At 43.8% G+C, this 27,591-nt stretch overlaps 1 protein-coding gene across 2 annotated transcripts; it reads right to left on the minus strand.

The window, feature by feature from the left end:
• Nucleotides 1–269: 269 nt before the first annotated feature.
• Nucleotides 270–22,223, minus strand: LOC115146643 (solute carrier family 35 member F4-like). Of its 2 annotated transcripts, none has more exons than XM_029688704.2 (7): nt 21,855–22,223; nt 5,130–5,430; nt 4,360–4,579; nt 4,102–4,227; nt 3,799–3,991; nt 3,632–3,721; nt 270–2,685 (listed from the first exon to the last, which is right to left on the minus strand). In XM_029688704.2, exons 1-7 carry the CDS (start codon nt 22,078–22,080, stop codon nt 2,444–2,446), a joined length of 1,398 nt encoding a protein of 465 aa, XP_029544564.1. In that variant the 5' UTR covers nt 22,081–22,223; the 3' UTR covers nt 270–2,443. The 2 variants fall into 2 exon arrangements, with proteins under 2 accessions (XP_029544564.1, XP_029544566.1); XM_029688706.2 differs by lacking the exon at nt 21,855–22,223 and adding an exon at nt 10,653–11,086.
• Nucleotides 22,224–27,591: the final 5,368 nt, after the last annotated feature.

The raw sequence follows: 27,591 nt of genomic DNA on the forward strand, positions 1-27,591 counted from the left end.
CATGAACCTGCTGTCTGTGTGCCGCGTGCAGAAGAGATGTGATAGGAGGATCTGAAGGCCCTGCCTGTATTGAGAGAGAGACTTCAGAAGCTCTGCCAGGAGTCCCTGTCCAATGTGAACCTGATCGACTTCTCTGGCAATTGATATCTGAAATATCAATTTATAGCCATCTCAATCATTTTCATGTTTTGAACATACCATGTGTTTATGAGTTTATAAGACAATCTGATCTGATAGGCACCAATAACAAGAAGCTATTGGTCTTTTTATAATATTTTATTAAAAAAGAAAAAGAGCCTTTACATTAAGGGGATACAGTGCCCTCAGAAAGTATTCATACCCCTTGACTTGTTCCACATTTTGTTGTGTTTCAGCCTGAATTCAAAATGGATTAAATATATGTTTTCTCTCACCCATCTACACACAATACCCCATAATGACAAAGTGAAAACCTTTTTTTTTTATGTTTGAAAATGTATTGAAAATGAAATACAGAAATATTTTCTTTACAGAAGTATTTACAGCCTTGAGGCAATACTTTGTATAAGCACATTTGGAAGCGATTACAGCTGTGAGTCTTTCTGGGTAAGTCTCTAAGAGCATTCCACACCCATTATTCTTTTCAAAATTCTTCAAGTTCTGTCAAATTGGTTATTGATCATTGCTTGACAACCATTTTCATGTCTTGTCATAGATTTCCAAGTAGATTTGAGTGAAAACTGTAACTCGACCACTCAGGAACGGTCTTTTTGGTAATCAAGTGCAGTGTAAATTTGGCCTTGTGTTTAGGTCATTGTCCTGCTGAAAGGTGAATTCATCTCCCAGTGTCTGGTGAAAAGCAGACTGATCCAGGTTTTCCTCTAGGATTCTCCTGTGCTTAGCTCAATTCCATTTATTTTTTATCCTGGAAAACTCCCCAGTCCTTAACGATTGCAAGCATACCCATAACATGATGCAGCCACCACTTGAAAATATGGAGCGTGGTACTCAGTTGTGTGTTGGATTTGCCCCACACATGCTTTTGCAGTATTACTTTAGTGCCCTGTTGCAAACAGGATGAATGTTTTGGAATATTTGTATTATTTTAACTCTGTAAATTAGATTAGTATTGTGGAGTAACTAAAACGATGTTGATCCTTCCTCAGGTTTCTCCTATCATGGCCATTAAACTTTGCAATGGTTTTAAAGTCACTACTGGCCTCATGATGAAATCCCTAAGCTGTTTCCTTCCTCTCTGACAACTGAGTTAGGAAGGACATCTGTATCTTTAGAGTGGCTGGGTGTATTGATACACCATCCAAAGCCTAATTAATAACTTCATCATTATCAAAGGGATATTCACCCATTTACCTTCTTTTCGAGCAATTGGAAAGCCTCCCTGGTCTTTGTGGTTGAATCTGTGTTTGAAATTCAGTGCTCGACAGAGGGAACTTACAGATAATTGTATGTGTGAGGTACAGAGATTAGGTAGTCTTTAAAAGAATCATGTTAAACACTATTATTGCACAAAGAGTGAGACCATGCAACTTATTTTGTGATTTGTTTAAGCACATTTTTACTCCTGAACTTATTTAGGCTTGCCATAACAAAGGGGTTGAATACTTATTGACTCTTTTCATTTTCAATGAATTTGTAAATTTAAAAAAATTAAAAAACATAATCCCACTTTGACATTATGGAGTATTGTGTGTAGGCCAGTGAGAAAAACATCTAAATGTAATTATATTCAGGGTGTAACACGAAATGTGGGAAAAAAATACTTTCTAAATGAACTGTATTTCCCAACCCATTCCTGTACATAATACTATATAAGAAGTAAAATGTAAATACTATACTGATACACCTCTGAGTAAATTCAATAAATACATATAAGATTGAGCCAAACTGGCCCATTCAATATTTATATTCACAGAATACAGTCCGTGTAGCAGGTTCAAGGTTGAGCTTACGTGGTCTAGGCTAGTGTTTCCCAACTCCGGTCCTTCAGTGCCCCCAACAGCACATATTTTTGTTGTAGGATAAAAACAACTGATTCAATTTGGCAAGTGCTAGATGATTAGATGTGCTTGTCCGGGGCCAAAACAAAAATATGTACTGTGGGGGTATTGGAGGACCAAAGTTGAGAAACACTGGTCTAGGGGCATGTGACGGGCAAGACTGGGCGTGGCAAGGAATTCAAGAAAGTAAATAACACTTTCCAACTTTCTGCTCACCAAACTCAGCAGTAAATGTTCTATTTTCACTCCCCAGTAGTTCCTGGGGAAAGTGACAGAACTGTGATAGTTTCTCTCAGTCCTAGTTACACATCCTGTTCTCCTGATTTTGGACTTCCTGGTCTGTAAGTCAGCACCAGAGTCATCTCGCCACGCTTCCCAGATGGGACATGTAGAAACGTGTGAGAATGGGGGTTGGTGATGGGACGGGGCAGTGGAGGATCATGGGATCATGCCATAGGGATTGAGACTGTGCCATTGGCTCGGCTGCGGCTGCGCGTGTGGATGCTGGACTCGGTCAGCTCCTCGCCATGCTCCTCAGACTTCTTGTCTGCGAAGGCGGCGAGGAAGCGCAGAGTGACGGAGTCCCACTCCTCAGGAAGCAGCAGCAGCAGGAAGCCCAGGCAGATGATGCAGGTGGCAGCCAGACGCACCACACTGAAGATAACCTCATGTTTCAACACATCTACCGCTACGGATGGGTGGGAGAGGGGGGGGGGAGAGGGGAGAGGGGAGAAGGGGGGAGAGAGGGAGGAAAGGAAGGGAAGGAGGTAGGGGGTACAGAGAGAGAGATGTTTTGATTAATTAAGTAGAAGTGAGGTATAAGAAGAGAGAGCGAGAGGAAGATGTTCTGATTAATTACATAAAGTAACAGAAACCACAGGACACAGGTGTGGGGACAAACTGAACTGCAGGGGGCGATAAAAGTAGCTAACAATGTGGCTTACAATCAGCACAAGATTGCAAACGTTTCCTCTCTGCTCTATTGGCCTAACGTCTTAGAAAAAAATGTGCTATCTAGAACCAAACAGGGTTCTTCAGCTGTCCCTGTAGGATCAGTTGTAGATAGAACTCTTTTGGGTTCCATGTAGAACCCTTTCCACAGAGGGTTCTAAATGGAACCCAAAAGAGTTCTACCTGAAACCAAAAAGGGTTCTCCTATGGGGACAGCTACAGAAACCTTTTTTCTAAGAGTGTAGACCCCTGCCCCGCATAGCTGTCGTAACCCACTGACCTTCATACAGGCCTCTGTGGTTGAGGAAAATAACTAGTCTGCAGGCATTTACTGTTGCCTTAGAAACCTAATCCACCTTAGTGAGGGATAGTTGCTGCGTCTGTGTGAAGGCACATTGATGATTGGGTTTCCGAGGTGAGAGAGTCAGACTTGCTGTGTAATCTGTTTGCTGTGGGGGCCTAAAGTGCTGACCTCTGGATACAATACCTCTGCATGCACTAGAATAAATAGGCCTAAACACAGATTTCAGAGATGATACAGACATGGAACATTTGCACATTATAAAGATGAAGAAAAGAGCCAGTCTTTATTAACAAAAGTCAATGTCAGTTTAAACTTTACTTCACCCACACACGGATGCACGTACACACACACACACACACACACACACACAGACACATACCTGCATTGCCGGGCACACTGAGCAGTGTCCCTATAGAGATGAGGATGGGGTAGGTAAGCACCACACCAACATTAACCAGGATATTGAACACTGGAAGAGAAATGAGAATATTAACCAAAATATCTTTCCTGTACGCGTGTGTGTGTCCCATAGTTGTGTCCACTCACCCAGCCAGAGCCCAGCCAGGCCACACAGGTATCCCCAGGGCAGTGAGGACAGAGAGCCCCAGTGCTCCACTTTGGTGAAGTAGAGGATGAGGGGGATGAAGGAGATGAAGATGAGATTGAAGACACCCATGGTGGAGAGGAAGTGAGCCACCTCACCCAGGCTGGCACTGCCCAGGAACATCTTAAACAGCACCTGCAGCAGAGGAAACAATGTCCAAGTATGTTATACTGATGGCACTTTTTGTCAAACTAATTGAGAATACTAAGTATTTCAGTAAACAGACACATGCTTATTAAACAAACCTTGTAGAGAGCCGATGTGGAGGCAGAGCCCACAGCCAAGGCCACACCTATGATGGAGTCCCCATGGAAACCATCTGCGTATGCCATCATGACAATGCCTGTGATGGCCATTATGGCTGCCACAATCTGCAGGTAGGGATGAGGGAAGTAAACCAATCAACCTTAATACTTGTGCCTACTGTCCCACTCCCCTGTATAATTTGTTAGATAGCTGTGTGACCAAGCCCAAGGAAGTAATAGTAGTGGTAGAGTACTGACCCGTACACCCATGAAGCGGTCCTTCAGGACGATCCATGACAGCAGGAAGACGAAGGCCTTGTGGCAGCAGTAGAGGGCTGAGACGTCAGTGGCGGTCAGCTTCCTCAGGGCCAGCAGGTACAGGTAGTTAGTCAGGGTCCACAGGATGGAGAAGGGGGCTGTCCTCTTCAGGAACAGCTTGAGTGTCATCCCATCTTCCCCGAAAAGCCTGCTGCATTCTCTGACGAATAGAATTACAGAAAGGAAATGAGGGATAAAGGAATGGGAGAGGCTATTTACTTCTCAAAATTGTTGTTTTTGGTAAGAGCACTTATCAAAGGGATTAGTTCTAGGTCTATTCCCATGAGGAAATGTAAGAGTGGGAATCCAAAAACTTTGGATGGAAGTCAAAACTGTTCGGGTAAATTTGATAATTTTTGTTTGTTTTTCCGGCTGAGAGGCAACGCTTCATTGAAATATGCAGACATCACCATTACTACAATGGCCATTTCTCCTGGTTGCGGTCAATATTCCCATTCACACGCCTGAGTGCCAATGGTAATTAGAGGAGGGACGTGTCATATAAACAGCGTCTCACTGAGCACTGGAGGAGATTAAAGCCACTGAATACTGAACAAACAGCATCGTACAAATCTGATAACTACTGTAGCTCCGGTAAACACTTCCGGGTGTCACCACTGATTCAATACACTCCATATAGTCTATGGAGCATTTGGCTTCTCAAAGAGAAATACATGTATTATCCCTTCCCCGCTGTCATAAGAAATCACCTGAATTTCTGTATAGGCGTTTGCTTGTCCCGGGTGGTGACCACATGGCCTCCGTAGTAGAGAGGGAAGAGGAGGATGTTCCAGTTGGTGCTGAACCAGGAGACAAAGAAGGGGCAGGAGAAGGACTTGAAGGTGAGCTGGACCAGCTGAGTGGTGCCCACCCAGGAGGAGGACACACATAGGACCAATAGGAGGCCCCCCAGCACCTTCAGCACTGTGTTAGCACACGTCTGGTACGATGTCCCCTCTCCACTGGCCTCGCTGCCTGGGGTGTCTGCACGAGACTCAGAACCCTCCTCTCCTGTGGGGGGAAAGCACATGCTGTTGAACTATGTAGGGAATAGGGTTACACCTATGGGCGTAGGTGTGTCTGAAGAGTAAACACTTCAGCACCACGGACAGTGGAACTGGCTTCAGTACAACGGACAGTGGAACTGGCTTCAGCACCAACAACAGTTGAATGGCTTTAGAACCATGGACAGTTTGTGGTTGTTGATGACAGTACACAACTAGTACATGTGTACCACTTGAGTAGCCATTGGCATGAGAGATTAATGACATGCAATTGTTTAATTCAGCTGTGGCTGACCCTCTTTCCATCAACAGACAATCAATTTGAATGTTCAGTTTTCACAAGAAAACACTTAGCACTTCAGAATACAGGTGATGTGGGATAGTTTTCACAAATACATTTAAAGTGGATTGTTCCATTGTTCTCAATGGGTTCCATGCTCCATTCGTTGAGACTATCCTGGCTGCCTCGCTGAGGTACTGTAAATAAGCAAGAATTGATCATTCATCCTTAGTGAGCAGTAAATCCCCCAGATTGAATAACCTTAGCATAGTGGTTGCTGGTTGCCGATGTCAGAAATAGCACCATGAAGTCATGTGGACACAGTCCTAACATAGTCATGTAGTCATATGCGTACAGAAACCTGATGCCCCAAAACAACTATCCACAATATGTATGTGTCAGCCCAATCACGTGACATCCAGCCACCTCTCTAAAGAAACTACAGGATTACAAGAGGTCTGACTATTGAGGAATGAGACTTTTCAAAAACACCTTTACAGCACTGAGCAAGATCTTCCACTAGGACTTTCCCTTGTGGACATAGCAGGGCAACTACGGCAGACTGCTGACATCTTTACAACCGCAAGAAAACATTGTTAAAAGGTTAGCAGACTGGCCTTTTTGTTTTTGCTTGCGACTGTAAAGAGAATAGATTAGCAAAGCTCTGAGTGTGCATTTATGTGTTCAGTGGCTTCAGTGCAGACTGAGTGGTTTTTGGACTGGTGCAGTATGCGCAGGGAGACTGGGAGCAAGGAGAACCCTAAAACTAACTGTGAGCACACACATCACACCCACTACAACAGACAACCAGGAATTGAGAACAGAAATGTAAGGAATTATATTGAATGCCTTAATGGATTGTGGGACTGTATGCCTTATGGGTCATTGCTTACTTGCTGTAGTGTGTGTGTGTGTGTCACTGAGATGATGTGAGGGTGTTTCCGGAGAGAGCTAGGATCCGTTATATAACCCTCCAGAGCATGATCAATTTACACCAGGGCAGGAATAAAATATGACATGTGCTGGGTGTTTTCTGCTCGCTTTCAGCTTGCTGGTTCAGCACTATGGGCTCAGCCCAGCCATTTCCACCATGGCTGTAGACATTACATTACAATAGAGCAGGAAGCAGCAGCCTCTCTCGCTCTCTGAGGAGGAGCATTATCAGTGCTCAAAGCAATATGAATGAGTACAATCAGTGCCTCAAAGTTATCCAATAAACCCCCTAACGTGCACCACTAGGTATCGACCCCCTGCTCCCAGAGAGAAAACAAACTGTTGGTTCAGAGCAGCCCCCCCCTCCCAAAAAAATATCTAATCAAAACTATAAAAGTGGCACTAAGATTCATACCTTGACTCTTCCCCCTAGGTTCTCTAAAACAGAAAGCAGAGTGTAATGGAATATGTATGAGATGGAACTCTTTCAAATCCATTTGATTGAAAGAGAACAAGGGTAACATTAATTGCTGGCTTAAAATGTCATAGATGCTTAAGAGTGTGTGTGCTGGGTTCTGTAAAACTTGAACGCCTTAGAAGTAAGAGAAAAGACTTCAGCTGCACATCCAGAATGATAATATCCTTGATACCCAAGACACTTCATGCTCTCTGACCCAAACGTATAATAATGCTGCTATTCAGTACCCACGCTAAGGTGTTGGCAGAAACTTCATGATGACAAACCTAACAGTAACAGCATCGAAAAGCATTCATACACCTACAGTTCCTACATAATATTAGGTGAGCATTGCATCTCTCCGAAAAGTGCCTTTCCATAGGAAGGAAAAGATAATGCTGGCCAAACACACATTATGAAGACAGACAGTGCATGAGAATCAGTTCCACACATTATGAAGACAGACAGTGCATGATAATCAGTTCCACACATTATGAAGACAGACAGTGAATGATAATCAGTTCCACACATTATGAACACAGACAGTGCATGATAATCAGTTCCACACATTATGAAGACAGACAGTGCATGATAATCAGTTCCACACATTATGAACACAGACAGTGCATGATTATCAGTTCCACACATTATGAACACAGACAGTGCATGAGAATCAGTTCCACACATTATGAACACAGACAGTGCATGATAATCAGTTCCACACATTATGAACACAGACAGTGCATGATTATCAGTTCCACACATTATGAACACAGACAGTGCATGAGAATCAGTTCCACACATTATGAAGACAGACAGTGCATGATAATCAGTTCCACACATTATGAACACAGACAGTGCATGATTATCAGTTCCACACATTATGAACACAGACAGTGCATGATTATCAGTTCCACACATTATGAAGACAGACAGTGCATGAGAATCAGTTCCACACATTATGAAGACAGACAGTGCATGAGAATCAGTTCCACACATTATGAAGACAGACAGTGCATGATAATCAGTTCCACACATTATGAAGACAGACAGTGCATGATTATCAGTTCCACACATTATGAAGACAGACAGTGCATGAGAATCAGTTCCACACATTATGAAGACAGACAGTGCATGAGAATCAGTTCCACACATTATGAAGACAGACAGTGCATGAGAATCAGTTCCACACATTATGAAGACAGACAGTGCATGAGAATCAGTTCCACACATTATGAAGACAGACAGTGCATGAGAATCAGTTCCACACATTATGAAGACAGACAGTGCATGAGAATCAGTTCCACACATTATGAAGACAGACAGTGCATGAGAATCAGTTCCACACATTATGAAGACAGACAGTGAATGATAATCAGTTCCAGTCTATGTTGTTTGACTTATTTATTCAAAAGGATTTTGATAGGGAAACTGTATCTCTGTCACACTGAGGTTACTGTGACTGGCATTCACTGGCATTTGAAACTCTGGCAATTTGGCTTGGGATCTAGGCGTACAGTGCAGAGTTTTGTATTGGATGCAAATGTCATCTCCAATACATCCATGAAATGCAAAACTTTAAAAAAAAAAAAAACTTTTTAAAAATAAATTAGTATGCCTTAAAACTAAAGATTGATGACGTGTTTTATCGCACTTTGTCCCAGATGGGGACAGACAGACAGACCTTAAGTGGAGAAAGGGAGACAATCAAGAATTGCATGGTTTAAAAGCAGAAGTAACATCATAGGATGTAGATATTGTACGTTAAGCTGCATTGTCTTGTCCTCTTCCCATTGACCATTCAAAGACCTTGCCCATACTGAGAGGACATAATTCACTGTACAGTACTGTAGTGGGTGCTGGGTGCAGAGAGTGACAAATTGTAGGCTTGTTAGCATCCTGTTTCCCCAGGCAAAAGCACCACGCTCTGATCCATTGCCAGGATGTGGATATTAAAACAAAACTATCATTCCACATTCCACCTCATTAATACTGAATTATTCGCTACATTTGAGCTCCTGTAACAAACTGCAATATTTCCTGCTGATGGTGCTATAAAACGTTAGACTACAATACAGTATGGCACAGCATATAATAGCATAACAAAAACTAAGGTATCTCACACACTGTAGTTCGGACATCTGAGAGCACCATATGGCTGAGGTCTTGCAAAGGACAGGAATATCTCTAAGCACTGCTGCTTAGTAGGCCTTTACCTAGTAGCTACCTATATACAGCTAGTTACCTGTACTGTATTAAGCCCCAAGCTATGATTTGAGTTGACTCATAAGAAAAGGTGTGAAATACAAAACTCCCATTAAGAGAAGAAATACAGGATATGCTGACAACGTGACGCAGTGCCCCTGCGTGGACCTCACATTCCAATCCATGACAGAGGAAGGGTGGTGGAGACAGTGATGGATAAACCAGTGCTGAATATAATAAATGACTAGTAGTTCACATTAATGTTCCTACATGGCCTGCAGGGGTATACAGAGGTCAGGCAATGCATCTAGTCCATACCAGGTGAGAATAAAATACATGGTTTAATTGAGGATTAATATTAAGTGTATATTTTGTTCATCTCTGCAAAATAGATAGAAAGACAATGGATATGGACCTTAAAGCCTTAGAGACGGGACGGTGTATGGCTGTGGAGAGAACTGTACCATTTAAAGGACTTGGTACCCATGTCCCTCTCAAAACTAATCACATGCAAGACAAGTAAGTGAGACGGAACAGATGTGAGAACAGCCAAACCATCAGCCTGTTTGCGCATGGAAACATCAGCAGTAAGGCACAAAGTACAACTTGAACACAACTAAACATATGCTGTGATCTAAGATTCCCTGTTGATAAATTCTGTATCCCATCTCAAAGAACGGTGAAGAGCAAAGGCACGAATGTTTCTCATGGTTATGTAATACAGTCATTCAAGTGAAAGTATTTAAATAATCATAACAGTTGATTTGTAATATAAGCATTAATCTGATTGTGTATCATCTTGAATAATCACAAGATAATGAAGAACATTTTAGTCTACTTGATAACTATATTTTCAAGCCCTTGTGACATTTCATAGACTTAATGAGGAGCCCAGTATACACTATTCTGTAGGGGGCACATAATGTGCTCTTTACATAATCATAGAAAGCCCAGAGCATAACATTATACTAAGACTGGACACATCCACATTTGTTTTAGCTACCTTAACTATCTCTTTCTTTCTCAACCTCATATTCTGCCCTTTGGGGTTGATTTTAATGAACAATGTAATGACCACATTACACCAAGGCCTATAAACAGACATTAATATGGGAAAACAGCAAACCTGCCATAGCTGTTTAGCCATAGGCATTAACAATGCACAAAGATATGGTAATCTCTCCACTCATATCCCTGCTCTTATAGAAGAGTTTCCAATGCTGCCCATCTTAGACACACAGATACGCACACATACGCAAAACACACAAACGTACACACACGTCCCAGACATGGCGCCTAGGGCCAGACTCCATCCCTACTCCCCCGTCCCCTACCCCCAGTCTGGAGTCTTTACCTTCGGAGATGGGGCAGGTGAGGACCTGGGAGCTGTAGGAGCTGAGAGGAGCCACTCTGGCCGAGTGCTTCTTCATCCTCCACTAGAGGCAGAGCCAACAGTCTCTCCCTGGGATGTGTGTGTGTTGTCTGTCTGCCTGCCTGGACTGCTGCTACACTCAGCAGCTCCTCCTGCAATCCCTCTGCATTCCCAGGCTCCTGGCTCCTCCACAGGTGGCTTGCTTTAGCTCTCTATCAGTCTCTTCTATCTAAATGTCTATTGATGTTTATATCTCCTTCTTTATTTATTTCTCCCTCGTTCACAATCAGTTGAGCTAACTCCCTCACTGTCTCTTACTCAGATGCTGTCTCTCTTTCTCTCTGGACAGTGCTGGAGCTCAGTAGAAGTGCTGTGGAGTGGAGACTACTGTTGCACGGTCATGCACTGTCTCCAAGGGAGACTGAGATTCAAGTGTGTGGCACCGCGCAATCACTCCCTTCATCGCTTTCCTTTCGTTCTCCCTCCTCCTCCCTTGCATTCCCCTCCTCTTCGTTTGATCCGCAAATCAGCTGCTTTGTTTGGAAGGTAACCAAGCAGCCCCAGCTAATTATGCTGTGTTAGCTGCTGTCCCCTCGCTCTCTCTCTCTCTCTCTCTCTCTCTCCTCTGCTGGCACTTCTCCCCTACTTCACTACTCATTCAGTCTTATATTATTTATAGTGGCCCTGTCCTGTTGTCTGTGCCATTGCAACACAAATTAATTGAACTGAGACAGGGAAGGGACTTACCTAAGTCCCACACCACCCCTAACTCCCCATTACACCTCACAACATGGAGTCCTAATGCAGTAGGAGCTCACAGAGTCTGGATGAGAAAGAGAATCAAGCCTGGCTGCACATGCTCTCTCCAACACCCACACATCCAGCCCACCATGGTGCTCTGTCATGCCAGCAGAAAGAGGGCTGGAGAGAGCATGGACCAGACACATCAAATGTAGAGTTGACATTGGAAGTTTAGGCAAATACTTAAACTCCGTTTTTCACAATTCCTGACATTTAATCCTAGTAAAAAATTCCCTGTCTTATAGGTCAGTTAGGATCATCACTATATTTTAAGAATGTGAAATGTCAGAATAATAGTAGAGAGAATGATTTTTTCAGCTTTTATTTCTTTCATCACATTCCCAGTGGGTCAGAAGTTTACATACACTCAATTACTATTTGGTTCCATTGCCTTTAAATTGTTTAACTTGGGCCAAATGTTTTGGGTAGCCTTCCACAAGCTTCCCACAATAAGTTGGGTGAATTTTGGCCCATTCCTCCTGACAGAGCTGGTGTAACTGAGTCAGGTATGTAGGCCTCCTTGCTCGCACACGCTTTTTCAGTTCTGCCCACATATTTTCAAAAGGATGGAGGTCAGGGCTTTGTGATGACCACTCCAATACCTTGACTTTGTTGTCCTTAAGCCATTTTGCCACAACTTTGGAAGTATGCTTGGGGTCATTGTCCATTTGGAAGACCCATTTGAGTCCAAGATTTACCTTCCTGACTGATGTCTTGAGATGCTGCGTCAATATATCCACATAATTTTCCTTCCTCATGAAGCCATCTATTTTGTGAAGTGCACCAGCCCCTCCTGCAGCAAAGCACCCCCACAACATGATGCTACCACCCCCGCGCTTCACGGTTGGGATGGTGTTCTTCGGCTTGCAAGCCTCTCCCTTTTTTCTCCAAACATAACTCTGGTCATTATGGCCAAACAGTTATATTTTTGTTTCATCAGACCAGTGGACATTTCTCCAAAAGGTACGATCTTTGTCCCCATGTGCAGTTGCCAACCGTAGTCTGGCTTTTTATGGCGGTTTTGGAGCTGTGCCATATCCCTTGCTGAGCGGCCTTTCAGGTTATGTCTATATAGGACTCGTTTTACTGTGGATATAGATACTTTTGTACCTGTTTTCTCTATCATTTTCACAAGGTCCTTTGCGGTAATTCTTGGATTGATTTGCACTTTTCGCACCAAAATACATTAATCTCTAGGAGACAGAACACGTCTCCTTTCTGAGCAGTATGATGGCTGCGTGGTCCCATAGTGTTTATACTTGCGTACTATTGTTTGTAGAGATGAGCGTGCTACCTTCAGGCGATTGGAAATTGCTCCCAAGGATGAACAAGACTTGTGGAGGCCTAGAATTGTTTTTCTGAGGTCTTGGCTGATTTCTTTTGATTTTCCCATGATGTCAGCAAAGAGGCCCCAGCAGAGGGGTGAGCTCAGGGCATAACCAGCTAGCACATTGTGTCCCTTGGGAACGTAAGTTTTGGGTTTTTATTATGCATGCATAGATGTTCATCTTGTCTATTCAAACAGACCCCATTTCAAAAGAAACAAGCACTCATTAAGATCAGGTGTGGCCAATTAGTGGGTGCTGCCAACACACCGAAACACACTTAAAAAGATAGTGGATAGAGAGAGTTTTCCCGAAAATGGAATGTACATGTTTTCTGAACATGTACATCACATTTAACGTGACTTTAAATAGAACCATGTGGAAACCTGTAGGAAACTTTATTCTTGAAGTACTGAAATTCCCACAGAAGAAAGCTGTTTCTTAACATTCTCTGAACTATTTGAGAACATTCCCAATGTCAAACCAGTTAGGTAATGTTCCTAGAACATTACTAAAATTGAAAGCAAATGTAACCATGTTTGAACTGTTAGGCATAATACAAATAAAATAATGTTTTTTTTGTCAAGTTCCTTAAATGTGTTGAAAATGCTCCAAAGCCAAGCAACTATGAAGCACCATTCTCAGAAAGTTGTGGGAAGGTTGTATGTAAAATAACCATAGGACAACCACGCTCTCACCAAACTCTAAGAAACGTATGGTTCTCAGAACATTGTGTGCTAGCTGGCCCATGGGAGTGTGGTCAAGAGTTCTCATCTCACAGTGCCCTCGCTCCCGGTCATCCTGCCTCTGTCTGCGGTTTTCACAATCAAAGGTTCTAATGGGCCTCTGCATCCTGTCAGCCTATACATCAATAGCATACAACAGCATCAATGCGGTGAGACACAGAGCAGAGGTTCAGCTCCCTGTAATATAATCTTAGTATATCCCCCACCCTGCTTACTCTCACACCAGAAAAATGAATCTCAGGCAAGCCGGCCAGGGAACATAGCCGTGGGAAATAGGGGTGCTGAGGGAGATGCAGCATACATACATACATATACATACATATTTTTTTCTCTCTCACAAAAGAAGCACACTGGGCCTTTATTACTCCTGTATGAGTGGACCTAAATACAACAAATTCTATCAGCAGCCCCCGCAAGGGAGTGACAGCAGTATTTCACCAGAGATATGAACAACAGTACAGTGAACCTGGGCTGCAGCACCGTCCTATTGGGTAGCCCTGATTACAGTTAACAGGAAACCAGCTGTCACTGCCTTTTTGCAATCATGTGTACTCCAACCTCTCTCTGTCACTATATCGATGTCACTCAGACCCCCCCCTTCCCACTCTCCTGTCTCTCCTCTCCAATTCTCAGTCAGAATCCTGGCAAAGCTACAGAGCATGGCAGATCACAGTGCTTCACTGTTCCTCAAATTCTGAAAGTGAGTGGGGCAGGGCAAGGCAGTGGAGACTGTCTGGAGAGCTGGTTCTGGCTGCACCTTGTGCTTGTATGGTTCCCTTCCCTGAGGCAGGGGCTAGGAGGGGGGGAGGGGGCACTAAACTTAAAAATAGCCCTGCTTAACCACAGTGGAGACAGCAGCTAGACAGGGAGGGAGAAGAAAGGCAGCTAGTCAGCACATTTGGCCCAAGGATGCTAATCACTGAGAGCTTAGGGGATTGAAATAGGGCACGGATATTGACATAGAGCACGGATATTGACAGAGCATGGATAATGACATAGGGCCCCGATATTGACATGGGGCACAGTTAATGACATAGAGCATGGATATTGTATGGAGACCAAACTCAGGTACATCTAGATCATGAAAGGCTGAAAAGGTTATTATCCCCCTATCCCTCATTCCTAGTGCTGGGATGGGATGCCCATAAGGACTGGGACAAGCCCTCTCACTCTATGTCCCAATGACACTCTTCACTGCCGACCTTCACCGCCGACCACACTTCACTGCCGACACTCCACCTCACTGCCGACCAACCATATCCCCCTAGCCTCTCATCACAACCCCAGAGACCCCTGACCAGAGTTTACCATAGACAACATCTTGGACCAGGGCACAGATTCTAAAATAAACAATGCACTCGTCCATAGCAACGGTGGTGCTCCGGTGTGCTCTGGCCTGAAACACTGACGCAGTCGCCTCATTCAGGCCCTTTGTCATTCAGATTAGTCCGTGTTCCTCTGCCACCGTACAGCCCTTTGCCTTTATGCATCTCTCTATTAATCAGTACGTCTCAGAGATGAGCAGGAACAGGACAAAAAGGACAGACAGGAGAGAGAGGACAGAGAGCCACTGAAATAATGTATTAGAGTAGGCGGTAGTGAAATAGTATTCTGACTAACCCATATGATTATTACAAAGGATACATTTTGCATCTATATTTTTCTTAAGCATATTGAATTATTCCAGGGCTATACAAAATGGTGTGAAGTTGTGAAGTTAAGATTGATGATTAAAACCATTGCCCATGGTTATAATCAAAGATGACTCTAGTTTTAAGAGGGAGACATCTAGTGGGCATTAGGGAGAGTGGCAGAGTAGGAGCATCAGTTGAGAACATTACCAACATTTTTGTGTATGATGTTAGCGTCTACTGTGTATAAATATAACTCTGGTCATCTAGAGCAACATATGCCATATATATACCCATGTTATGTGCATTCAGTGGTTACTCTAGGGTCACTGAGGCTGTGCAAGTCACTCTGCATGAGAACCATTGACATAGAACCATTTACCTCATTTCTACCAGCATGTTAAATGTGCAACCAGAGGGGGGGGGGGGGGGGGGGAACTCTAGACCAGCTTTACTCCACACACAGAGACACATACAAAGCTCTCCATCACTCTCCATTTGGCAAATCTGATCATAATTCTATCCTCCTGATTACAGCTTACAAGCAAAAATTAAAGCAGGAAGCACCAGTGACTCAGTCTATAAAAAGTGGTCAGATGAAGCAGATGCTAAACTACAGGATTGTTTTGCCAGCACAAACTGGAATATGTTCCGGGATTCTTCCGATGGCACTGAGGAGTACACCACATCTGTCACAGGCTTCATTAATGAGTGCATCAATGACATAGTCCCCACAGTGACAGTATGTACAGACCCCAACCAGAAGCCATCGATTACAGGCAACATCCACACTTAGCTAAAGGGTAGAGCTGCCACCTTCCCGGAAGCTTATAAGAAATCCCGCTATTCCCTCTGATAAACCATCAAACAGGCAAAGCGTCAATACAGGACTAAGATTGAATCGTACTATACCGGCTCCGACGCTCGTCTTATGTGGCAGGGCTTGCCAAACTATGACAGACTACAAAGGGAAGCACAGCTGTGAGCTGCCCAGTGACACGAGCCTACCAGACAAGCTAAATTACTTGTATTCTCGCTTTGAGGTGGTAAGGGGCACCTCAACACAGGGGCACCTCAGGGGTGTGTGCTCAGTCACCTCCTGTACTCCCTGTTCACTCATGACTGCATGGACAGGCATCATTAAGTTTGCTGATGACACAACAGTGGTAGGCCTGATCAACGACAACGATGAGACAGCCTATAGGGAGGAGGTCAGAGACCTGGCTGTGTGGTGCCAGGACAACAACTTCTACCTCAACGTGATCAAGAGAAAGGAGATTAGTGTGGACTACAGGAAAAGGAGGACCGAGCACGCCCCCATTCTCATCGACGGGGCTGATGTGGAGCAGGTTGAGAGCTTCAAGTTCCTTGGTGTCTATATCACCAACAAACTAACATGGTCCAAGCACACTTTTATTTATTTATCTATTTTGCTCCTTTGCACCCCATTATTTTTATTTCTACTTTGCACATTATTCCACTGCAAATCTACCATTCCAGTGTTTTACTTGCTATATTGTATTTACTTTGCCACCATGGCCCTTTTTTTGCCTTTACCTCCCTTATCTCACCTCATTTGCTCACATCGTATATAGACTTGTTTATACTGTATTATTGACTGTATGTTTGTTTTACTCCATGTGTAACTCTGTGTCATTGTATGTGTCGAACTGCTTTGCTTTATCTTGGCCAGGTCGCAATTGTAAATGAGAACTTGTTCTCAACTTGCCTACCTGGTTAAATAAAGGTGAAATAAACACCCCCTCAGGACACTGAAAAGATTTGGCATGGGTCCTCAGATCCCCCAAACGTTCTACAGATGTACCATCGAGAACATTCTGACTGGTTGCATCACTGCCTAGTACGGCAACTGCTTGGCCTCCGACCGCAAGGCACTACAGAGGGTAGTGGGTACGGCCCAGTACATCACTGGGGTCAAGCTTCCTGCCATCCAGGACCTCTATACCAGGTGGTGTCAGAGGAAGGCCCTAAAAATTGTCAAAAAGACTCCAGCCAACCCTGTTGTCTCTGTTGTCTCTGCTACCGCATGGCAAGCGGTATTGGAGAGCAAAGTCTAGGTCCAAAGGCTTCTAAACAGCTTCTACCCCCAAGTCATAAGACTCCAGAACATCTAAACAAATGGCTACCGAGACTATTTGCCCCCCTATTCTCTGTTTATCATCTATGCATAGTCACTTTAACTGTACCTACATGTACATATTACCTCCATGACCTCGAATAACCAGTGGTCAAAGACCTGGTCACATTGACTCTGTACTGGTATCTGGTATGTAGCCTCGCTACTGTTATTTTACTGCTGCTTTTTCATTATTTATTACTTTTATTTCTTATTTTTTACCTATCTATTTTTTTACTTAACATGTATATTTCTTAAAACTGCATTGTTGGTTAAGGGCTTGTAAGTAAGCATTTCACTGTAAGGTGAATTCGGCGCATGTTGTATTCGGCGCATGTTACAAATAAAATGTGATTTGACTAGATTTTTTATATAATGGATTTCCGCATGGGGGTGATTGTCTTATGTTGTCTTATACACGCTGGTAGTAATTAGGCTTAGTAGACCTCCAGTCACGGCTCCCCTTTTACCTGTTATCATTCCTTTGGAGGACAGAAGAAGACTTCATACTGAGGTTTAGATAGCCTAATAGACCACAAGAGGGCACTAGGAGACCAATGATGTATATAAACCCTGGATCGCTATGTATTGGCCAATGAGTGGCTTTGACACCACCGGTCAGCCTATAGTTTCACTCCTCAGAAGAAGCAGTCCTCCATAGGAATTCATGTAAGGCTACAGTATTTCAATTAAATGGGACAAAATGACATGTATTTAAATATTTTGCCCTCAGAACAGCCTCAATTTGTTGAGAGCATGGACTCTACAAGGTGTTGAAAGCGTTCCACAGGGATTCCAATGCTTCCCACAGTTGTGTCAAGTTGGCTGGATGTCCTTTGGGTGGCGGACCATTCTTGATACACATGGGAAACTGTTGAGAGTTAAAAACCCAGCAGTGTTGCAGTTCTTAACACAAACCGGTGAGCCTGGCACCTACTACCATACCCCATTCAAAGGCACTTCAATGTTTTGTCTTCCCCATTCACCCTTTGAATGGCACACATACACAATCCATGTCTCAATTGTCTCAAGGCTTAAAAATGATTATTTAACCTGTTTCCTCCCCTTCAGCTACACGGATTGAAGTGGATTTAACAAGGGACATCATTAAGGGATCATAGCTTTCACCTGGATTCACCTGGTCAGTCTATGTCATGGAAAGAGCAGTGTTTATAATGTTTTGTACACTCAGGTGTATATAAATCTCTCTCTGTTGGAGGGACTGGCTGTACTGAACAGGTACTCTGCTGCTGTTTGGAGTGAGCTAAGGAACAGGCTGGCCAGCGGTGATAAGGGCAACACATGGTAACCACCACCTCTAACAGTCAACCCATTAGTGGAGTAGAGATCTAGTCTTAACAGATGGTTGCAGGTGCACATTCAAGGTGGTAAATAGCTGTGCATTTCTAACCATCATATTCTGTGCCATACTGTTGCTAAAGTCTCAACAACACTGAGAATGAGATCAAACTCACTTTCAAGAATATTCAGTGTATGCCGAGTTACCTTTAATTACCTACCCTAAGCACCTAGATTCTTGTGTGATGTTAATTTGCCTCTCGTGTTTGTGTGTTTGCTACTTTGGCCAAACACACAGGAGTCCTTAACCTATTTTGAATAAATATTTCCCCCATTACTCTGTACAGGTTTTTACCCATTCTCAAGAGAGCTAAGGGCTAACAGTGCTCTCTATGGTGGTTCAAGAGAAAGCCCACATCCAATTAGACACTAGTTAAAAATAGCACGCCGAAAGAGTGAGGCTTCAGTGGGAAAGTGATTGCAGACATAGGCCTACATGTCTGAGTGAAATCTTAAATGATTCAATTAAAACATGAATGTGATTGTCTGTGTGTCTGGGGAGACTTTTATAGCCATAGGTATCATAGTGTGTCTTGTCATACTAGTTTTCAAGGAGAGTTCAAATTCTAATGTCAATGTTAATGTGAGCTGCCAGCCTGGCTCGGTGCTGAGTGGCGTTGCCAGGGCCTGTCATTTCACTTCCTCTCGCCTCTGCCAGTCTGCCCAGTGGTGTGCCAGCCCAGCCAGTTCCTCTGGACCACTGAACAGAACATCTCAGCACTTCACAGGCACGATACTATACACCACAAATTATAATAAATGAAAATAATGTTTGTTCAAGGGACACTGATCTGCAACTTGGCTGAGCAGGGCCTATGAGGAGTCCCCAGAATTGATCCGAGGACTGGTGCTGGGGTAAGAGATGGGGAGATATATTTTGTACAATTTCAAAGCAACACTTCAACTTGAGTCAGTTTTGCCATTTCAAAGTTATTTTATCACTTAATGTGAGCAAAACATTTACATTTTTTGTCACATCATTACCTAACAAGTTATCACAAACACTGTGTGAACTTTATTCAAGACCCTCTCTGAAAATGTAGTCCATGATCCTCCTTGGAGGCATATTTTAACTCACTGCAGATGGCAAAAATAGCAAAACGCCAACAGAAAATGGCAAAAAATAGAATTAGCCAATGGCGTTGGCAAGATCAAACTAATGTTCTAGATCTGTGCTATTTTTGCTTCAACCCAACAGCAGTCTTCTTTTAAATGATATGCAACATTTCAAGAGACATTTAATTCTAATTTCAAAATCTAAACAAAAACCAACTCACAAATAAGTGTCAGGCAATCCTCAGACATCAACTTCATAGTGTGGAAATATATATAAAACATGGGAAAATCTCATTTTTGGACTGCATTGAGCCTTTAACACTATGAAAGAAAATAATAGCAATTCAGACATTCTCTTGCTCTGCTGAAAGTGATTTCCCCTTTTGCCTGGAAACCTGATTCATGATGCACTAGAACATTTTTCTATAATCACTTTGTGACATATGCTGATGTAAAAATGGCTTTATAAATACATTTGATTGAATTTGGTTGATGCACTAAAGCATGGTGAAGACTTGTTATTCACCCAGAGTGATAATGTGTGTGACTGACTTCCATTGTTCTTTAGGTCTGAGTAACTTTGCAAGTAATTCATTTAGACGAGCTTTTATATAAAAGCTTGGAAATGCTACGAAGCTTGTCCGTGACAAGTCAAATTCAATTCAGTAAGTATATTTCAGTTCAGCTAGGGTATTTCTGAGTATGAATCACAACAGGCTCATGGACACTGAATCAGTGATAGTCTTCCTTACATTTGCCCCACATACTGTATAGTAAAATGAACGGCACAATTATAGCCTACAGGATGTCTGACCAGTATAGCATCTTACAGAATACTGGCCTTGATCTCATTAGATTTAGTTTTGTATATTAAATACATAATTTTCACTATAAACCAGTCAAATGCTCTGCTATGTTTCTTCTATACAGTACATTTTGATTTGATTGTGATTTGATAGTTATTGCTTAAATAGAGTTCCCCGGGAACAACCCGTATAATGAATCTCATTTCATCTCAACCCATGATTTCACCACAGCCATCATACATTTATTGCAAATCAAAATAAATCCAATCAATGGTAGCCCAGGCAGATCGCATTGCATTGTGACAAGCAGCCCAATGATTATTATATCCAATGTATGCTGCAATGCATGTACAATGCACAGTGGTGGGATTTATTTTTGATCATTGTGTTTCTGTCATTTCACAAGACAGTAAAATATAAAGTCCTGCAGAATCAGAGTAATAGAAGCATGTGAGAGTTGCATGTGAGGAGGGTATTTGTCTACTGTAAAATATTGATTATTTTAATAGCTGCAAAACTATTAACATGACCAGCAACAAACAGTTCAAATGATTTTCAGTCATGGTAACAGGAACAATGGTTTGCATAGATGTCATGTCACATTATGGTATTGCATCTGTCTGTCTGACTGCCTGCTTGTCTATCTGTGCCTGTCTGTCTGTGCCTGTCTGTCTGTGCCTGTCTGTCTGTGCCTGTCTGTTTGTGCCTGTCTGTCTGTGCCTGTCCATCTGGATGTCTACTGCTGTTCATTGTTTGTGTCTCAGACCAAAAGTCAATAAGGATGTGAAGAGGAACCTATTACTTCTTCTCCATAGCGGCAGCTGTTTCAGGCACATGTCACCTTAGAATGTGGTTCCATTACGGCTCATTCCACAAACAAATTGAATTGTAGGCTATACAGCACCAATTCCTCTAGCTCTCAGGTAGAGAATATAATTTTTTTAAATTAAAAAGCCCTCTTCTGACATTACACAATAATCAGTGATTGACAGAATTGGTTGAAAAAACCCAGTCGAATAAACAATTGAAAACCACATGCCCCAACAATCACTATATTTTGTGAGTGAATATCATGTTTAAGCCTATTCCTGCAACACCGTATAAATGGTTAACATTTATTTGATATGGGAAAGCAAAGCTCCCCCCTCTGTAATATGCTGGTCACATACAATATAGGCTACTACCCCCGTGCCATTGTCTCTACCTGGATGACGAGGAGCAATAGTGTGAAATTGACAAAGGCCTTCAGTTTTACGCCTACGTTTAGTTGACTTCTACTTTATTAGTTGACTTATTTGACTGTTTTCTATTTTCATGACTTACGTCTGTGACTGGAGTAGCCCGGATAATAGCCGTAATAACCAGTGATCCGCAAAATTCTATCCTCAATGTCTTGCACACCGTTGGCGGTCACTTTAGAGGTGGCGTCCGTGTCCTCATGGAGAAGGTGGGTTTCACCCGCTTTGCCTGATAGGTGCGCGTTCAAAGGTTCCAGCCGAAAGCAGGGCTGGTCTCCTCCACCTTCAGCATCCTCGGTACTGATCATCATAAATCCAAACGCGCAGTCAGAAGGGAATGTTTCGTGTGTTCCGCGCTCACCATGCGAAATATAGTATCAAAGGCATCAACTAACATCTATGGAAGGGCATTCACATTGCACCACACTGTTCGCAAGGCGCGGAGGTTATTGAATTTGGGGAGCGTGACAGACATCGTATACCAGGGGGCGTGTCACTATCGCATCTAAACTCAGTTTTAGTAGTCTCGGGCCCAATTACTAATGGACCTAAACCTTCAACTTGGGGCCTATGTACTTGTGGAGATCTGAGAGGGTATGACAGGTGCAATCAGGGGTGTCATGCACCTATTATTTTAGAGGGGGCACGAAGTACATGAGGATGGAGGGGAAACAGCTTTTTCCTGCAATCAAGAGCCATATAATTATAATGCCTAATTCTATGTATCTAAGCGTACCTCTTTACCTGTTCAATTGTCATTATAATTAATGATGCACAATGATTCTTTAAAGGGCAGTGCAGTCAAAAACATTATTTTCTTTCATGTATACTTCCACACTATGAGGTTGGAATAATATTGTGAAAATTATAATGCACTATTACTGTAAGAGCTGTTTGAAAAGACTGCCTGAAATTTCAGCTTGTTTGGCTGGGTGAGATTTTTGGACCACCTGGTGACATCACCAGGCAGTATAAGTTAATAGACCAATAACGAAGAACGTTTGTCTTTCCCTCTGCCAACAGGAGCTAGTTTTCAGGTTACAGATCCTCCCATTAGGCTCCTTCAATTGGTCCCCTCTCTCATACCACTTCCAGACAGTCCTAGGAAATTTCTTGTTTTTAGAAATGGCATTTTTCTTAGAAGTAATTTGTTTATTTTTGACCATTTGAATTGAAAACAATCACAGTACGGTACTTAATTGTTACCCAGAAATGATTTGATATTGAGATGAAAACAGCTGCATTGGACCTTTAAGAACATTTATGCCTTAAAGGCCTGATTCCGACTTAGGAATTTACACCTTACCTACGCACTTCTCAGTATTTGGTATTCAGATTTACCTTATTCAGTTGCTTAATGCACTCTGCAGGTGTGGCTACCTTTCCCGCTCTGAATATATTTAATTCAACTGCTGAAAACCCTCCCACTTGCTGACCAACGTATTTTTATTTATTTATTTTTCAGTACATTTATCTTAAGCCATCCCTTTAAAGGTACTTAATTGAAATGATTTGATATTGAGATGGAAATGGCTGCATTGGACCTTTAAGAACTTTTAGGCTTTAGATGTTTAGTACAACTGCCACACTGGTATTTATCATAACCCAAGAATTAAAGCATTTTTTGTATTTTCTAAAGCCTAGCAACCTTGCCAGCATGCCAGCTAGGATAGTTAGACAAGCGACTTTAACTTGATAGCCTGAAATGGCTTGGTAGCTAGTTATGAGGTTGGGAGACTTGGGAACCAATCTAGCTGGCTAGCTAAAGCCAACTTAATTAAATTGCTAGGTGGCTAGTTTTATAGAGAAACAACAAAACATTTTTATTTTACTTATTCATCAAGAAGGAATCAATAGGCTACATAGATTGTTCAAATTAATTTACAAACAAGGCCTGCCCATCATCAGCAGCTAAAATAAAATAAAACGCTGTGTGTCACTCGACACTCACAATACTGTTTTCACACACCAGAGTATCTAATGTCCTGCCTAGCATATCTTTGCTCCATGGTGCACCTTGGAAGGAACCACTAGTAGGGAGAATAGAGCAGGGAGGGTGGGGGGGTACTCTTTGTGTCACGCCCTGGTCGAAGTATTTTGTGTTTATCTTCATGTATTGGGTCAGGCCAGGGTGTGGCATGGGGTTTTTGTATTGTGGTGTGTTTTGTCTTGGGGTTTTGGTGTTGGTATTGGGATTGTAGCTTAGTGGGGTATCTAGCAAAGTTTATGGCTGTCTGGAGTGGTTCTCAATCAGAGGCAGGTGTTTATCGTTGTCTCTGATTGGGAACCATATTTAGGCAGCCATATTCTTTGAATTTGTCGTGGGTGATTGTCCTTAGTGTCTTTGTTCCTGTCGCTGTGTTAGTTGACAAGTATAGGCTGTTTCGGTTTTCATTACGTTTATTGTTTTGTTGTGTTTGTGTTATTTCGTGTTTACGTTTGTTTGATTAAACATGGATCGCAATCTACACGCTGCGTTTTGGTCCGACTCTCCTTCACCACACCTAGAAAACCGTTACAGAATCACCCACCACAAACGGACCAAGCAGCGTGTCAACAGGCAGGAGCCACAGGAGAGGCAACAGAGGCAGCAGCAGCAGGAGCAGCAGCAGCTGCAGTGGGAGAGGCTGCACCACCTGGAGAAATGGACATGGGAGGACGAACCGGACGGTAAAGGACCCTGGGCTCAGCCTGGAGAATATCGCAGCCCTAAGGAAGAGCTGGAGGCGGAGAAAGCTGAGAGGCGCTGGTATGAGGAGGCAGCACGGCGTAGCGGATGGAAGCCCGAGAGTCAGCCCCAAACATTTCTTGGGGGGGGGGGGGGCTCACAGGGAGTAGGGCTACGCTAGGTAGGAGACCTACGCTAACTTCCTGTGCTTACCGGGGGGCTAGAGAGACCGGGCAGGCACCGTGTTATGCAGTGGTGCGCACGGTGTCCCCAGTGCGGGTGCATAGCCCGGTGCGGTATATTCCAGCTCCTCATATCGGCCGGGCTAGAGTGGGCATCGAGCCAGGTAAGGTTGGGCAGGCTCAGTGCTCAAGAGCTCCAGTGCGCCTGCACGGTCCGGTCTATCCAGTACCACCTCCACACCCCAGCCCTCCGGTAGCAGCTCCCCGCACCAGGCTTCCTGTGTGTGTCCTCGGTTCAGTACCACCAGTGCCAGCACCACGCATCAGGCCTACAGTGCGCCTCGCCTCTCCTGCGCTGTCGGAGTCTCCCGCCTCTCCTGCGCTGTCGGAGTCTCCCGCCTGTTCAGCGCAGCCAGAGCGGCCAATCTACATGGAGCAGCCAGAGCTGTCAGTCTGCAAGGTGCTGCCAGCCTGCATGGAGCAGCCAGAGCTGCCAGCCTGCATGGAGCAGTCAGAGCTATCAGTCTGCATGGAGCAGCCAGAGATGTCAGTCTGCAAGGAGCTGCCAGTCTGCAAGGAGCTGCCAGTCTGGAAGGAGCTGCCAGTCTGCACGGAGCCGCCAGAGCTGCTAGTCTGTAAGAAGCCGCCAGAGCTGTCAGCCTACATGGAGCAGCCAGAGCCGCCAGTCAGTGTGGAGCAGCCAGATCTTTCAGTCTGCCAGGATCCGCCAGTCAGCCAGACTCTTCCAGATCTGCCAGTCAACCAGACTCTTCCAGATCTGCCAGTCAACCAGACTCTTCCAGATCTGCCAGTCAACCAGACTCTTCCAGATCTGCCAGTCAACCAGACTCTTCCAGATCTGCCAGAACTGCCAGTCGGCCAGGATCCGCCAGTCGGCCAGGATCCGCCAGTCGGCCAGGATCCGCCAGTCAGCCAGAATCCGCCAGATCCGCCAGTCAGCCAGGATCTGGTAGATCTATCTACCTGCCTGAGCTTCCTCTCACTCCTGAGCTTCCTCTCACTCCTGAGCTTCCTCTCACTCCTGAGCTTCCTCTCACTCCCGAGCTTTCTCTCACTCCCGGGCTTTCTCTCACTCCCGAGCTTCCCCTCAGTCCCGATCTGCTCCTCAGTCCAGTGGGGTTCTGGGTGAGGACTACTAGGCCATGGTCGGCGGCGAGGGTGGACTATCCAGGGACGCGAGGAGAGGGGACTAAGACATTGACTGAGTGGGGTCCACGTCCCGCGCCGGAGCCGCCACCATGGACAGACGCCCACCCGGACCCTCCCTATTGTTTTGAGGTGCGTTCGGGAGTCCGACCTTAGGGGGGGGGGTTCTGTCACGCCCTGGTCTAAGTATTTTGTGTTAGCTTCATGTATTGGGTCAGGCCAGGGTGTGGCATGGGGTTTTTGTATTGTGGTGTGTTTTGTCTTGGGGTTTTGGTGTTGGTATTGGGATTGGGATTGTAGCTTAGTGGGGTATCTAGCAAAGTCTATGGCTGTCTGGAGTGGTTCTCAATCAGGCAGGTGTTTATCGTTGTCTCTGATTGGGAACCATATTTAGGCAGCCATATTCTTTGAGTTTGTCGTGGGTGATTGTCCTTAGTGTCTTTGTTCCTGTCGCTGTGTTAGTTGACAAGTATAGGCTGTTTCGGTTTTCGTTACGTTTATTGTTTTGTAGTGTTTGTGTTATTTCGTGTTTACGTTTGTTTGATTAAACATGGATCGCAATCTACACGCTGCGTTTTGGTCCGACTCTCCTTCACCACACCTAGAAAACCGTTACACTTTGCCTGGTACAATCATTGTACCACCTCCGCAAAATACCTCTTTTTATAAATAATTATAATCAAAATGTGGCTTTAAAAAATAAGTTAAGTAATTAATTTAACATTCGAATATGTAATAAAAAATATATATATTTACAGTATAAATATATATTAATTTAATTACCCCCCAAAATATGAGGGGGCACGTACCCCCTATGGTATGAAACCTCTGGGTCCAATCGATATGGGAATAGCGCCACCTTGCCCTTTGATAGGCTTTGTGTAAGTTTCACCATATTGGTTATACCAATCAAATCCTTTCAGATCTCCGCATAGGGCCGGATCCAGAACGGGGTCAATACGGACCACAGGTCTTTCTTTTGTTGAATTGGGGGAGCTAGGTCAGACTTCGACCACTGGTATCATATTAACACAAATAATACATGGCAACATGTGTAGAATTGCAGGAAATTAGCTTTAAAACAGAATCATTTCATCTCAGCTAAAAAGAGGGATGTGTAAAGTTTGGGATCGCATGGACTGAGAGCTGGGCGTTTATTACTGCTTCTCAAATAATACTTAAGTACCCCTGGCATAGGGTATAGTGGTTGATTTGGGATTGGCCCTCAGTATCTCTTTTACAATTGAAAGACAGTAGCCGGAAGTTTATTATACCATAGGACCTCAGCCACCCGAACCACGGCCTATTCACCCCGCTATCATCCTGAAGGTGAGGTCAGTACAGGTATATTAAAGCTGGGACCGAGAGACTGAAAAACAGCTTCTATCTCAAGGCCATCAGACTGTTAAATAGCCACCACTAGCCGGCATCCACCCAGTACCCTGCCCAAAACTTTAGTCACTTTCACTAGCCGGTTACCACCCGGTTTCTCAACCCTGCACCTAAGAGGCTGCTGCCCTATATATATAGACATCGAACATTTGTCACGTCAACAGTGAAGAGGCGACACCGGGATGCTGGCCTTCTATGCAGAGTTGCAAAGACAAAGCCATATCTCCGACTGGCCAATAAAAATAAAATATTAAGATGGGCAAAAGAACACAAACACTGGACAGAGGAACTCTGCCTAGGAGACCAGCATCCTGGAGTCGCCTCTTCACTGTTGACGTTGAGACTGGTGTTTTGCAGGTACTATTTAATGAAGCTGCCAGTTGAGGACTTGTGAGGCTTCTGTTTCTCAAACT

Source organism: Oncorhynchus nerka, linkage group LG18 (genome assembly GCF_034236695.1).
Source record: "Oncorhynchus nerka isolate Pitt River linkage group LG18, Oner_Uvic_2.0, whole genome shotgun sequence".
In the NCBI taxonomy this organism is placed as follows: domain Eukaryota; kingdom Metazoa; phylum Chordata; class Actinopteri; order Salmoniformes; family Salmonidae; genus Oncorhynchus; species Oncorhynchus nerka.